The sequence below is a fragment of the Capra hircus genome, chromosome 3 (genome assembly GCF_001704415.2).
Source record: "Capra hircus breed San Clemente chromosome 3, ASM170441v1, whole genome shotgun sequence".
Classification (NCBI taxonomy): Eukaryota; Metazoa; Chordata; class Mammalia; order Artiodactyla; family Bovidae; genus Capra; species Capra hircus.
The window spans coordinates 7662070-7677339 of record NC_030810.1 but is presented as its reverse complement, the minus strand read 5'-3'; the positions used below and the strand labels follow the sequence as shown (position 1 = coordinate 7677339).

Genomic DNA, 15270 nt, shown 5'->3' with positions numbered 1-15270 from the left:
GGGGCGCCGTGGACGGCGTGTCCCACTGCTGACTTGTTTCCCCAGATCTCAGTGCTGCGGGCAGCGCTGCTGGAGTACTCTTCTGCTCATCTTCCTGGGCACACGGCACGCATTTTTCCAGAGTTTGCTTCTAAGGGCCGAATTGCCAGGTGTGTGTGTCTTTAGCTTGATGAGATATCGTCAAATTGTTCTGCCAAACTTTAATTTTTTTAAGCAGCTCACCATTTTTTTTTTTAATGTAGCTGGGCTGATGGCAAGGTGATGAAGCCTCACGGTGAGATAAAATGCTGTACACGGCCAAGATTTTGGTAGATGTCCAAACCCCAGCATGCCCAGAATCGAACCCCTGCCTTCCCCGCCGGCTTCGGAGCCAGCCTGCAGCCTGGCCCACCCCAACGGCAGCTCAGCTCCCCAGCTGCCTCAGGGCCCCTGCTGGCTCCACTGTCAGAGCCTCCAGGGTGGGTGAGAGTCCAGCCTCGACCCTCCGCCCCCACCCGTGATGGGATTGCCGAGCACCTTCCCTCAGGCCTCCCTGACTCCTGCCCCGCCTCCTACGCCCAGTTTTCAGTACAGCAACCAGAATGGTGCTTTTCAGCCCAAGTCAGGTGTCAGCCTTCTGCTCATAAGCTCTGTGCACCCGCCGTTTTACTGGGAGCAAAAGCCAGAACTCTAACAGGCGCCTACAGGGTGCTCGGGACCCCGGGGCCCCTCCCCAGCTCACTGGCTCCCGCCGTGCTCCTGCTTCAGGCGCTTCTCTCCCACACCTTGAGTCTTTTCCAGTGAGGCCCACCTCAGACCCTCCCCTGGTCTTTTCCTAATCGGCCTCCTTTTCCCGTGGATGCGCCACCAGCTCTGCACTCTGTGCTTGGCAATTTACCTTTTTATCACAGTACTGGTTTCCCGTCTGCATTTGAGTGTGAGCTCCAAGGAACCAGGGTCTTGTCTGTTTGTTCACATGGAGGACTGCCTGAATTTATTTCTCAGAGGAAAGGAAAAGTTTGGAGCCTGGAGATGAGGGTTGGTGGGAGGGGAGGGGAGGTTGAGGCCTCGGGGGAGAGGAGGAGGGGGAGTGGGGGGCAGCTGGTGAGAGGAGGTGTCTCGGTATGTGCGTGGACCTGTTGGTGGGCACTGGGCCCTGTGAGTCTGGCGCTGGGGGCAGCTTGTCTGGGTGATGTTTCTGGTTGCTTCCAGAGCACACCTGCTGCTGGATGGACACTGGGGCCGGTCCCCCAGGAAGCGCAGCGCCGTTTGTGGGCAGGACCTGAGGTTTGTGGCTGACATAAGGTAGGGCTTCACTGAGTTCCCAAGCCATGGTGTGTACAGGAGCGAGTCCTGCCATTTCCGGTGCTCTGGCTCGTGCAGGTGCGACTACCAGGCCACGTGTCACAACCGGAAAAGGGCACGCCCTGTGACCCTCATGTCATGTGGGGAGGACCCACTTTGTCATTCTCAGAGATTGTGTACCCAGGGTCCACATATTTCCTTGGCAAGTCAGGTTGAAACTCATGAGTCCCACAAATACAGGACTTCAGGAAGACAAGAGTGTCCTTTCAGTCTGTGCTGAGCCCACTTATGCTGCTGTTCTTAAGAAGCAGCATTGTTCCCAATGTGTGACATTTCATTTAAATATGTTAGTTACTAGAAAATGTTGATTGTGGTTACTTACTTTTAATTAAATCCTTGGAGATCTTTGCAGATTCACATGGAAGTGAAATAATGCAGAGATCCATTGTTTCATCCAGTTCCATTCATTGGTAACGTCTTGCAAAACTAGCAAAACGTCACAGCCTCCTGGCGGTGGTGGGTCAAGAGCCAGGCCTCCGTCTCCACAGGGACCCCTTGTGGTCCTCTTACAGCCACACCCACTGCCCGCCTTCACCCCTGGTGACCTCCAGGCTGTTGTTCATGTCTGTGATTTTGTTATCTCAGGAGTGTTCTATGAATGGGATTGGGTAGCAGGTAACCTCTCAGAGTTGGCTTTTCTCACCCAGCAGAGCTCCTTGGAGGTGCCCCCAGGGGGTTGTGTGGGGGTTTCTTTTTGGACTGTCACAGTGGAGTGGTGTTCCAGGGAATGGGCGTGCCACCGTGAGTTTAATCATTTACCACTTGAGGGCATCTAGCTTGTTGCCAGGTTTGGGTGGTTATGAACAAAGCTGCTGTAAACACTCATGGACAGGTTTTTGTGTGAACACAGGTCTTCACGTCTTTGGAAAAATGCCCAAGTGTAATCGCTGGGTTGTCTTGTAGCTTCATGTTTGGTTTTTAAAGAAACTGTCAGATTGTTTCGCAGAGTGGTTGTGTATCCCCGCCAGCAACATGGGTCCGTTTCTCCACATCTTCTCCAGCATTTGGTGTTGTCCCTTTTTAACTTTGTCCATTCTGATAGGTGTATCGTTACGCTGTGGTTTTGATCAGCATTTCTGGAGCGGTTGTTGATGCTGGGGCCCTCTTCTGTGCTTATTTGCCTGCTTGGTCTTCTGTGGACAGCAGTGGCAGGTGCTAGAGCCTGAATTAGTGCTGCCTGAGGAGATGGGCGTGGGGGCCGCAGTTGTTTCCATTTGGCTGGAGTCCAGCGGTTATTGGCTGCTCTCCTACTGTTGATTCTGCCCAATTAGGCTCCCCTTCCCTGGAGCCATGGCTGGAGAGGGTGGGCTTCTGGTGAGCTTTACATTCTTTCTGTCCTCACCAGTATTTCTGGCTGGGCTTCCTCAATGCCCTGTCTAGGATGTCAAGGGCAAATAGAAACCCCAGAGAGCTCAGTGCCTTGTCATCCCTCAGGCCCTCTTCTCTACACCCTTTGCAAAATTTTTTATATCAAAGTCCAGGATTTTAGCTGTACCTAGCCAGAGGAGAAGGAGGCAACAGAGGGTGAGATGGTTGGATGGTATCACCGACTCAATGGACATGAGTTGGAGCTAACTCCAAGAGATGGTGAAGGACAGGAAAGCCTGGCTTGCTGCAGTCCATGGGGTTGCAAAGAGTTGGCCACGACCTAGCGACTGAACAACAGCGAGAAACCAGAGGGATAAGGAAAAGTAGGTCCAGCCATCTTCCTGGAATCAGAGGTCTGCTGGTCACTGTGGTTGTTTTTGGGTCTGTGAGGTCTGACGACTGGGCCTGTGTGTCCGTCCTGGCGGCCGTCCTTGCGTGTCGTGGCCTTGGGCCCATCCCAGGCTCAGGGCCACACGTTGCTTACTGCTGAGGGTGTTTGGTTTGGCCTTAGTTGCAGCATGACAGAGCACACAGGATCGCAGTCTTTTTGTCATTTGAGGTCACACTTACGAATGAGAAGCACATCCAGGCCTACGGTTGCAAACTGCTGGACAGGCCTTTGCAGGTGAATCATCATCGTCCCCCAGATGGCATTTCTCCACCCTCTGCTTTGAACCCTTGAGAGACCTGGTGGGAGTGGGAGGGGCCGTGGCCAGGTGACTCAGGGAAACGTCCGCATGATCCTTGGGCTGACCCTCCTGGCCAGCGTTCCTGCCAGAAAGGAAGTGCAGTGCACCAGACGCGGCCCGTTCCCAGTGAGCCAAGCAGAGCTTGTGGCGACTGCCAGCTCCTTCCCCACATTCAGCTCCTCCGTTCCTGGCACTGCTCACGGGGCAGTCTTGCCTAGAATCCAAGTGCAGAGCCACTGACCGTTGGGGTTGGGAGCTGGCCTGAGCCAGCCTACCTGGGGTCCTGGCCCCCTGCCTTTCGGGTTCCCCTCCTGGTGCCTCCTGCAGCCTGTGGGGGGCACGCTGGAGCAGGCAGACACCCGCCAGCACCTGGCAGCTCTCCCAGCACTGCCGAGTGCCTTCCCGGGGGAGTTGCCGCTGGCATCCCCTTGGCTGCCTCCCTGTCCTGTCAGCTCCCGTGTGTGTGGCTCAGGTGTCCACCTTCTCCACCAAGACATCCTGTCTATGTGTTTCCAGCACGTCTCCTTTTTCTTCATGATTTCTCAGTGGTCGGTCACGCCTGGGGTTTAGGAGTCCTCAGCTAATTCTCACCAGGGCATTGGAAGATATTTGCCTGGCTTGGGTGTCTTAGACTCATTTAGAGTATCTAGTATTTTCTCATATTTCCAGGAAGATCATTTGTCTGAAAGGATGGAAACAAAAATTAATAAGGGAAAAACAAAAAGCTATTATTATTATTTTTTTGTCTCCCGTATGTTATTGCGCTTGGTTGCTCAGTCCGACTCTCTGCAGCCCCACGGTCTGTAGCCCACCAAGCTCCTATGTCCTTGGGATTCTCCAGGCAGGAATACAGGCATGGGTTACCGTTTCCTTCTCTAGGGGATCTTCTGAACCCAGCGACTGAACCCACATGTCTTACGTCTCCTTCATCGGCAGGCGGATTCTTTACCACTAGCACCACCTGGGAATCCTACCATGTATTATTAATGTAAACATAAGGCTTTATTTTAAAAATAATTATAATTAGTACATGCACATGGTATAGAGATCAAAACGATGAAAAGGTATAAAGTGAGTTTCTCAGCCCTTCAGAGGTCCCCTCCCAGAGGTGACTAGGTTGCTTTTTCCTCTACACCCATGCTGTGCCTGCAACTTGCTTTGAGCACTCAACAGTGTATCTTAGAGGTTGTTCCCTGTAAGTACGTGAGGAGCGAGTAGCGGCAGTCTGTTTGGGGCTGTGTGGTCTCCGCTGTGTGAGGGTGCCCGCTTCCTGCCGGTCATGCCTCGATCAGCGTCTGAGTCGTTTCTTCTGTCTTTGCAGTGAACTTCCGTGAGTAGCTTTGTATGTGTTGTGTGTCAGGCTCATGAAGACGTCTCTGTAGGAGCACTTTTTCTACAACAAAGACGTGCATGTTCTTCAAGGTCTGCTAGATTCCACCCTGTGTTCCCCACGTGTGTTTTACGTGCTCGGCTGCTCAGTCGTGTCTGAGTCTCTGTGACCCCAGGGACTGCAGCCTGCCAGGCTCCTCTGTCCATGGGATTCTCCAGGCAAGAACACTGGAGTGGGCGGCCATGCCCTCCTCCAGGGGATCTTCCCGACCCGGGGAGCGAACCCACGTCTCTTATGTCTCCTGTGTTGGCAGAAGGGTTCTTTACCACTAGCGCCACCTGGGAAGCCCCTACAGGAGTTGTTAGTTACACCTCAGTGAATGAGACACGTTATCAACCTTGTGAAAAGTATCTTATAATTTTAATTTGCGTTTATCTTAGGAGTGAGGCTGCCCATTTTTCCCGTGTTTGAGGTCCGTCCACTGTTTTAGTAGAGTTCTGCCAGTGTCTCATACTTACTTGCACCTCCCATCTTCCGCCTCCCTCTTGTACATTTAGTTTCCTAAGCACACTGTCCAGGGGTCTGGGTAGCCATGCCATTTTTCTTTTGATTCAGTTATGCAGTTAACTTTATTCCAGGTTTTATACTCTTTTTACCAAAGCGTAGCCTTCATATGGAAAAATGCCCCGATCACAGCATACAGCTTGATCTTCTCTTTTTTCGTTTTGGCCACGCCTCTCAGCATGTGGGGTCTTAGTTCCCCAGCCAGGGGTCAGACTTGTGCCCCTGCAGTGTAAGTGCCGAGTCCTAGCCACTGGACCGCCAGGGAGTTCCCACAGCGTAGAGCTTGGTGAATGTTCCGGATCAAGGAGCAGAACATCAGCAGCCCCCAGGGGCTCTCTTTTGTGCCCTTCTCCCCAAGCAGCTAGCTTCTGACCCTACAGGTTAGTCTTACTTTGAAAGAAAAAGCGCTTTGTGTATGCATGATGAAATGATATGAATGGCATATATGTTTTTGCTGTGTGGCTTCTTTCAGCATTGTAAAGCTGTTACTTTGTGCGGCTGCAGGTGGACTGTTCTTGCTCCGCAGTATTCCATTGTACTAATAGACTGCGGTTTATTTATCCACTTTTCCCAGGCAGGGAGGGCGCCTGGGTTGTGTCCAGGGCAGGCCTGTTATGAGTACAGTGGTGGAGCGTTTACGTATGAGGCCTCCCACCCCACAACAGTGCTAGGATGTGACGGCTCCTTTAATGGCCTCTGTGTTCAGATGAGCACGTGGAGACCCAGGGAGGGGTGGCAGTTGCTCTAAGTCACCCATCTCACAGGGCTTCAGACCAGGGCACGTCCTCAACACCACGGGTCGGGCCCCTTCTGGGTCCTGAGCACATGTAGCCCCATTGGCTTCCCTGATAGCTCAGCTGGTGAAGACTCCACCTACAATGCAGGAGACCCCGGTTTGATTCCTGGGTCGGGAAGATCCCCTGGAGCAGGGATAGGCTACCCACTCCTGTATTCTTGGGCTTCCCTGGTGATGCAGATGGTAAAGAAGTCGCCTGCATTGCAGGAGACCTGGGTTTGATCACTGGGTTTGGAAGATCCCCTGGAGGAGGGCATGGCAACCCACTCTAGTATTCTTGCCTGGAGAATCCCCATGGACAAAGGAGCCTGGCAGGCTACAGTCCATGGGGTCACAAAGAGTCGGACACGACTGAGTGACTAAGCACAGTCCCTTGACAACCATGGCGGGTGGCTTCTGGCATCCCCCCTTTTCCAGAAGAGAAACATTTCCCAAATAGCCGGTGGCCAGGTGGGGTTCTGTCTGAGACATCTTCAAACATACACAGGAGTTTAAAGGAAAAAAAAAAAAAGCAGGCTGAGAACCAGATGCTTGGACATTGATCTGTTGATCAAGTCCTAAAATAGAATGGGCATAAAAAACTCATGTTCTCTTCTGAAAGTTTCGTAGTAACTCCTAATATAACCCCTGAGTTATACAAAATAAAGGTATTGTCTTTTTGTAACTGTACTTATTATTCTGCTCGTAAAACGTGCAAGTATGAAAGCTCACGCTGGAGTGAATAATAAGTGTTTGCTGAGGTTTCATAGGCAGATGCTCACTGGTGGAAATTCCGTATGCAGTGACCCCAGGCCATCAGCAGTCAGCAGGCTGCCATGACCTTCCCGGACACCCTGTCCAGAATACCCACCAGCCCCCTTGCGCCCGATCCACTTCCTCTTTCACGGCTCTCTCAGTGTCTAACGTTGTTTTCTGGTTTGCCTGTCTCTCCCCCAGTGCAGGTTCGGGCTCGGTAGGCAGCTTGCCTGTCCTGGCCTTGGGAGCTCCCCCGTCTAGAGCAGACACTGGGCTGGCGTCTGCTGGGAGGGGGTACAGGCCGCCCACTGAGCCTCCAGGAGAGAGAGAGGCTCCCACTGCCGGAGGCCAGGAGAGCCTGCTGCTCTGGGCCTCAGTGTGTGTCCTTCCATCTCCCCTGCCCTCTCCCGGGCTGACGACTTACACCCGCCCGGTCCCTCCGAGGCGTCATCGTGGTTACCCTGGCCGTGAAAGAATGAACAGCACCATGCATTTGTGATCCAGTTCTAATTACATCCTGCTGTGCTTAAGCTGTGTAGGTAGTTTATGGAAATCACCGAAGAGATAATCTATAAAATACTGTTTCTAAATGTTTTGAGCCAGAAACACGATCATTTAATAACTTAAGCTGGGTGTTCCTAAATTGGATCTTTCTAATATAAATTAAAGCTCTAACATGGGCAGACATCCAGAAGTTAAATAACAGATTTTACTGGTGAATCCACGAGGAAGCAGCCATTTTCCCAGCCCTGCTGGTGGGAAGGCAAAATGGTACAACCCCCACGGAGGGAAATTTGGCAACAGCAGCAAAATTACACATGCATTTATTCTTTGTCAGGGTGGTTATACTTCTTGGAATTCATTCCAAGAATACCCCAGCAAAAATATGAAAAGATCCGTGTAAAGGCTATTGGTTGTGGTGCTGATTGAAATAGCAAAGAATTTTCAGTATCATAGACTTAAGTACGGCTGGTTGAGCAGACTCGGGCATTTCAGTGCGGTGGAGTGCCTGCTCTGCAGCTGGGGAGACAGTCAAGAGTCTGGGGCTGGCACTGAGAAGTGCTGGCCTGGATGCCCGCAGTTGACCTTTGGCAGACAGTGCAAAGGTCAGGGGCACTGACCCTCCGTGCAGCTGGAAATCCACGTGTCATTTATAGTTGACCCTCCTTGACCCTGGTTCTACCCTAGCCAAGGTTCGCACCTGTGGATTCGGCCAGCCGCTGCTCGTGGAGCATTTTCGGTGTTGGGGGAATAAAAAATCTGCCTATGAGTGGAGATTTGCAGTTCAAACCTGTGCTGTTCGTAGGCCAATTGTGATTAAATTAAAAAGGCAGAGTGGACAAACATGTCTCTGGTATGCTATTGTTTTGAAAAGAGAATATTAAATATATACGTGTATTTGCAGAAAATGGGAGGATAAACCATACCTTATTTATTTTTAAGGCTGCCTTTGGGGGAGGGATGGAAGCAGGATGCTGCTGCTGCTGCTAAGCTGGTTCACTTGTGTCCGACTCTGTGCAACCCCATAGATGGTAGCCCACCAGGCTCCCCCGTCCCTGGGATTCTCCAGGCAAGAACACTGGAGTGGGTTGCCATTTCCTTCTCCAATGCATGAAAGTGAAAAGTGAAAGTGAAGTGGCTCAGTCGTGTTTGACTCTTAGCGACCCCATGGACTGCAGCCCACCAGGCGCCTCCGTCCATGGGAGTTTCCAGGCAAGAGTACTGGAGTGGGGTGCCATTGTCTTCTCTGAAGCAGGATGAGGGGACACACAAAATCTGTGCCTTATTTTGTCAACTCGACTTTGGGACCATGTAGCTGTTTTATAGCAATATAAAAAAAGTTAGGTGAAAGGTTTTGATTTTTCAAATTTCGATAGACATTGTCAACATTTTCTCTAAAAGCTGTGTACTCTGTTTGCACTCTTTGTCTCTCACACCTTTTCCAACAACTGAATTAGCATCTTTAACAACCGTGCCAATCTGTTAGAAATAGTGTGCTCTTTTCATTTGTGTTCCCCAGTGACGAGTGATTAAGCATCTTTTCATCCCTTTATTAGCCATTTTGCATCTCTTCAGCAAATGCAAGTTCATAGCTTTTTTTCTCTTTATTTATAAAGTCTGTATATGTTATAGATTTACTTTTCTTTTGTTGATAGCTATTAGGTTCATGGCCTCATTTCCCGTTAAAATTATCAGGCCTGACTGTAGTAGCTGGTGATGTTGTCACATGTGAAAGGGTTTTACAGTAACTTTATTTTTGGCTGTTCTGGGTCTTTGTGGCTACACAGGCTTTTCTCGGGTTGTGGCGAGCGGGGGCTCCTCTCTACTTAGTGCGCAGGCTGCTCTTTGCGATGGCTTCTCTCGTTGCAGAGCGTGGGCTGGAGGGTGCATGGGCTTCAGGAGCTGTGGCTCCCGGGGTCTAGAGCACAGTCTCAGTAGTTGTGGTGCATGGCTTGACTGGTCTGCGGCAGCTGGGGTCTTCCCAGATCAGGGATCGAACTCGAGTCTCCTGCATTGACAGGTGGATTCTTTACCATTGGGAAGTCCCAACAGGCTTTTTCAAGAGGACGTTTATGTATGATATGTTTGAAATGCACAGGAGACTTCCCTAAACTGTTCAAGGACTGGGTGGTCAGCTCCTGAGCTCCTTGGAGCAATGGAAACTTGGTTTTCTTTTCCTTTGAAAAAGAGATTGCCTGTGGCTGGTTATTGGTCTAAGTAGTAAATAGATGATGGTAAATGTTCACTTATATTGATCTTTGGTGAATATGTATCTAAATTTGATTGTCTTTCTGATTTGAGATTGACTTTTAATGACCTAGGATAATCTTTTTCTGTTGTGGTCCATTGACTACCCGAATGAAACAGTACTTTCTCACGAAAGAAAAGAAAGGATACAGTGAAAGTTCTGAAACTTTTCAGAACGTTTTGGAAAGTTTCCACAGCTGCCAGCACCTGCTGTTGGCTCGCTGACACGTTGCGTGTTTCCTGTCTGTTTCTCTAGGTCATCACTCCATGTAGGAAGCTCATCCTGTGTGCCGATAACAGGAAGGAGATGGAAGACTGGATTGCAGCCCTGAAGACCGTGCAGAGCAGGGAGCACTTTGAGGTGAGAGGAGAGCGCCCCCGTCACCCTCCTACCATCATCCTCCCCCCCCCACCCCCGTCACCCTCCTACCATCACCCTCCCCCGTCACCACTCCCGTCACCCTCCCCCGTCACCACTCCCGTCACCCTCCCCCGTCACCCTCCCCCATCACCCTCCCCCGTCACCACTGCCATCACCCTCCCCCCCCACCCTCGTCACCCTCCTACCATCACCCTTCCCCTGTCACCACTCCCGTCACCCTCCCCCCATCACCCTACCCCGTCACCATTGCCATCACCCTCCCCCCGTCACCACTGCCATCACCCTCCCCCATCACCCTCCCCCACCCCCTCCCCCCATTACCCTCCCCCGTCACCACTCCCATCACCCTCCCCTCCACCCCCTCCCCCGTCACCCTCCCCCCATCAACACCCCGTCACCCTCCCCCCATTACCCCCCATCACCCCCCGTCACCCTCCCCTGTCACCCTTCCCCTGTCCCCCTCCCCCCGTCGCCCGTCCCCCTCTCCCCGTCACTCCCCTTGTCACCCTCCCCTCGTCCCCCACCCCCCGAGGGCACAGTCCCAGCATCCCCCTGCGGGCCTGCCTGGTCTGTGGCTCGCTCTCTCAGATGCTCCTTGAAGGTTAAGGTTCATGGCTCTACCTGTGGGCTGTCAGGTGGTGACCCTGTCTGATTTCTTGTTGAACCTCGTCCAAGTTACCACATTCAGGAAAGTCAGAGGGGCGCCTCACGTTCTCCATCTTTGTCCCCCATCCCTGCAGCCCACCCAGTACAGCATGGACCACTTCTCAGGGACCCACAACTGGTATGCCTGCTCTCACGCAAGGCCCACCTACTGCAACGTGTGCCGCGAGGCCCTGTCCGGGGTCACGTCCCACGGACTGTCCTGTGAAGGTACGGGTGGTGTGTTCACCGCCGGGAGAGGCACCTGGGATCTGACGTGAGACGCCTTCGGGGTCCAAGCGTAGTCACTGCAGAAGGGTAGGCATTGCGGGACCTTTGTGATGCCGTCCTTGTTTACTGTGCCCATGCAGGAATCTGGGTAAATGATTTTTTGCAGTGACGGAACAAGGTGAAAAGAAGGGAATTGGTAGCATCGAGACACAAAGAGGAAGCGTGAGGGACGCAGAGGGAAAAGAGGTTTAACCGTCTGCCTGGGGACATGTCTTCCAGACCAGAGGGCAGGGGCGCAGGGCTCGGGCTGGAGAGGGAGAGGAGAGCTGTGGTGCCAGGCCCAGTGCCCACCTGCTGCCTGATTGCAGACGGCTGGTGACATTAAGAAGAGTTTTCACAACTTTTAAAGGTTGAAAAGTACTGAAAGAAGGCAGCTGTAGTGTGACACAGAAAAGTCACGTGACCCTTAAGGGTCAGTGTCTGTGCATGAAGTGCGGCCACACGGACCCTCGTGCTGTGGGGGGCCTGAAGCCCGAGCTGCTCACTCTCTGGCCCTGCCCAGGGAGCCTGCTGACCCTGGGCAGGCTGGCCACCTGGTCTCCCCGTGAGAGCTGCGCAGGCAGGCTGGTGGCTGCGCTTAGACGGGAGCTGAGCGTCCACGCTGCGCCCGCCTTGGCCAGGAGGGCAGGGCAGCTCACCCTGGACCACAGCCATGGCTCCCGGGCTGACACGCTTGTTCTCTCCCAGTGTGCAAGTTCAAGGCCCACAAGCGCTGCGCTGTGCGTGCGACCAGTGACTGCAAGTGGACCACGCTGGCCTCCATCGGGAAGGACATCATTGAGGACGAGGACGGGGTGCGCCCGGGGGACCCTCTGAGGCCCCTCTCATGCTGGGCTGAGGCCCGCTGGCTCCCTCCTGGGCGCAGTTCTCTTCCTCCAGGGGAAGGGGGGCAGGGTTCCCTCTGTGCTGGTCCTCCTGGCATCCGGGCGCCCCTGAGCCCTGTCCAGTCCCTCGGAGTTGTGGGTGCCTGGCGGGGGGAGCAGAGGTGTGGGTAGCCTCTGCAGACTGCACCTCACCTCCACGTGGGGAAGAATGACGCGGCCAAGGCCATTTCGGAGCACTGTGGCCGAGGAGGAAGCTTGGCCCGCGTGGAGGTTGTGGGGCACCCTGGCGCCCCCCTCAGCGCGTGTCTCTGTGTGGCTCACAGATCGCCATGCCTCACCAGTGGCTGGAGGGGAACCTGCCCGTGAGCGCCAAGTGCACGGTGTGTGACAAGACGTGCGGCAGCGTGCTGCGCCTTCAGGACTGGCGCTGCCTCTGGTGCAAGGCCATGGTGAGCGTGCCCGCCCGTGGGGACGCCAGCCGCTGCGGGGCCGGGCAGGGTCCTGGGGGCGGGGGGCTGGCGCCCCCCTGTGACGAGCAGGCGTGCGTTGCAGGTGCACACCGCGTGTAAAGACTCCCTGCTGAGCAAGTGCCCGCTGGGCCTGTGCAAAGTGTCGGTCATCCCGCCCACCGCGCTCAACAGCATCGACTCCGATGGTGGGTACCGTGCTCTCCTGTCTCAGCCGTTTCCTTGGATTGCCTTCTCCAGGCCCTCTCCTCCCCAGCTCTGGAATTGGTTATGTTGGTGATGCTGAAATGTGGTCGGACAGAGGTCAGGTGCAGGTGGTGGTGAGCAGGGTCCTGATGGCAGGCTGCTGGGTACCTTGGACTCACGGCCCAGATTCCTTATCCAGATGTGGCGGGTCCGTTGGCTACTGAGTAGGCACCGAATGTGAGGCGCTCCTCCGTCTTGGCGTGGGCCGCCCGTCAGCTGGTCTCCGTCTAGTAGCTGACACCAGTCCCGTGCTCTCCCACCCCGCACCGCCTATCAGGGTGGTCCGTGATGGTCCGTAGTAACATGTGCTGGTGGGAGCGTGTCATGTGTCTCAGGAAGTCAGCCTGCCAGGTTGAGAGCCGCATCTGGCATTTCGAGTCCTATAGAGGTGAGGCCGGCTGCATGGAGGCCAGCTCCCCTGTACGCAGCGGGGACGATGTGGAAACCTGTGGATCAGTCTCTTGCTGGTTTCCCGGGCGTGTATGTGCAAGTTCTGTGTCCCACGGGGTGTCTGCTTGGCATGCGATTGAGAGCGCCTTGGTGTCTTCTGTGGCTCTCAGATCTGCTTTGGTCCTTTTCCCTCCTCACACCCAGGCTTCTGGAAGGCCACGTGTCCTCCATCCTGCACAAGTCCGTTGTTGGTCTTCGTCAATTCAAAGAGTGGGGACAACCAGGGGGTGAAGTTCCTGCGTAGATTCAAGCAGCTGCTGAACCCTGCCCAGGTCTTTGACCTCATGAACGGAGGACCACACCTTGGGTAGGAAGCCTGTAAAATATATCTTTATTGGAGTTTAAAAACTGTGTGAAGATAATGTATGCTTATTTAAAGATTCAAAGATACAGGAAGTTTTAAATAGGAGCTAAAACTTATCCTTCCCAAATCCCGGGCAGAGGTGCCCACTCTGGAGGGTTCATGGTTACATGTCCTTCCAGCTTTCCAGGGCATGTGTGTGCCCCCGGCAGGTGTGGCCTCTGTTCCCTGCCATTGTGCAGCGTTTTGTATGGTGTCAGCCGGCAGCAGTGTGTATGTGTTCTGACATCAGGCATTACAGGTCAGCCTCGTTCGTTTGAATGACTGCTTAGTATCGAGGACTTCCCTGCTGGCTCAGGCGGTAAAGAATCCGCCTGCAATGCAGGAGACCTGGGTTCGATCCCTGGGTTGGGAAGATCTCCTGGAGGAGGACATGGCTGCCCACTCCAGTATTCTTGCCTGGGAATCCCATGGACAGAGGAGCCTGGCGGGCTACGGTCCAGGGGGTCTTGTTTTGGGAAGATGGCGCCAGCAGCAGGAGCAGAGGTGTCTTTAAGGAGCTCTGAGTCCCCTGGGACATTCCAGAAGCCCCCATGGTCTGATCTGAGGAGGGCGGTGGTGGTGCTGCCTTTCTCTGAGGAAGGAGACGTGGGTTGGGAGGTGCCCATGTGATGCTCAAGTGGTAGTTCTGGTGGACAAGTGTGGTCTTTCAGGAGAGCCAAGGGGTCAGCATTAGGGCCATTTGGGGCCATCAGCCTCTGTGTGGTCCCTGAAGCCGGAATGCGGTTAAGGCCACCCAGCAAGAGGCTGGGGAATGAGCACAAGGGCATGGGGTCCTGGGAGGGGTGCTGCCAATGAGGAGCAGGGGGACCCAGAGGGGCATTGGGAGGGGACGGAGCTGGAGTTACAGGGGCGCAGGGTGGGCCAGGGGACAGGTCACGCACGTGTGGGCAGCGTGCTGCAGCCTGGGGCTCCTGAGTGACATGGGGGTGCTGGCTGAGAGGGGCGGGGGTGAGGCAGGCAGGCCTTCGCTCTCAGTGCCTGTGGCCCCCAGTGGGTGCAGCGTGAGCGCAGTGGGGCTCTGATCCCCCGCAGGCTGTTTTAGGGTCAGCTGAGAGGAGCACCGGAGGGCACCCGGCCCAGGAACGACTGGCTGTCGTCTCTCCCTTAGAACGGACCTCACGCCCTTGACATTCTGTTTCCTCGGCAGCTTGCGTTTGTTCCAGAAGTTTGACACGTTCCGGATTCTGGTCTGTGGTGGAGATGGCAGTGTGGGTTGGGTCCTCTCTGAAATCGACAGCCTCAACCTTCACAAACAGGTACTGGGTGTGGAGGGCCCGGCCCCAGGGGAGAGCGAAGCCACGTGACAGAGGCTGGGTCTCCTCGGGTGATGCTACCCGCCCCCTGGGGTGGTCTTGGAGAGGGGGCAGGGAAGCCTGATGGTGTTGTGGGGACCCAGGGCCGGACACAGAGACCACTCCGGTGCAGGAAGCTCCCAGGTGCAGGCCGATCCGGGTGTGGCTCTTTGTCGGGTAGTGATGGCATCTGCTCAGTGCCTCTTGCTGGTGAGCCGGCTGGGGTCAGAATACTTGGAGTTCAGGTCAGAGTTAGGGCTGTGTTTTAAGTGTTGATTGATTTTCTATGCCGGATCCCACCCCCCTCCCCCTCCCAATAATTAACCACTGCTAGCATTTCAGTAGAGCTTCTCAGGTGACCCAGGTGGTAAAGAACCCACCTGCCAATGCAGGAGACATAGGTTCGATCCCTGGGTCAGGAAGACCCTCTTCTGGAAGAAATGGTAGCCCTCTCCAGTATCCCTGCCTGGAGAATCCCGTGGACAGAGGAGCCTGGCGGGCTGCAGTCTGTGGGGTCACAGAGGGTCGGACAGGGCTGAGCACGTGCGCACGCTCACACGGCATCTTGGTCCCTGTCCTTCAGGCCTCGCTGCGAGGATGTGTGCAGCACAGCGTGTGATGGGCTCTAAATGGACTCACAGCACCCGCGCGGTGTATCACGCAGGAATGCTGTGTGCTTTAAATCACCACACTCCCAGCACCTCTGGCCCCAGTAAATGGAGGGCTGTGGTGGTTTTC

General features: G+C 54.4%; 1 protein-coding gene across 3 annotated transcripts in view; it reads left to right on the top strand.

The window, feature by feature from the left end:
• DGKD (diacylglycerol kinase delta) overlaps positions 1–15270 on the top strand; it is a 114741-nt gene that overhangs the window by 67535 nt on the left and 31936 nt on the right. For all 3 annotated transcript variants that reach the window (XM_018041036.1, XM_018041043.1, XM_018041050.1), the window contains 7 exons: positions 9831–9935; positions 10697–10829; positions 11577–11683; positions 12037–12162; positions 12266–12368; positions 13021–13183; positions 14388–14496. In XM_018041036.1, coding sequence (XP_017896525.1) covers positions 9831–9935; positions 10697–10829; positions 11577–11683; positions 12037–12162; positions 12266–12368; positions 13021–13183; positions 14388–14496 — 846 coding nt within the window. The remainder of the gene's footprint in view (positions 1–9830; positions 9936–10696; positions 10830–11576; positions 11684–12036; positions 12163–12265; positions 12369–13020; positions 13184–14387; positions 14497–15270) is intronic.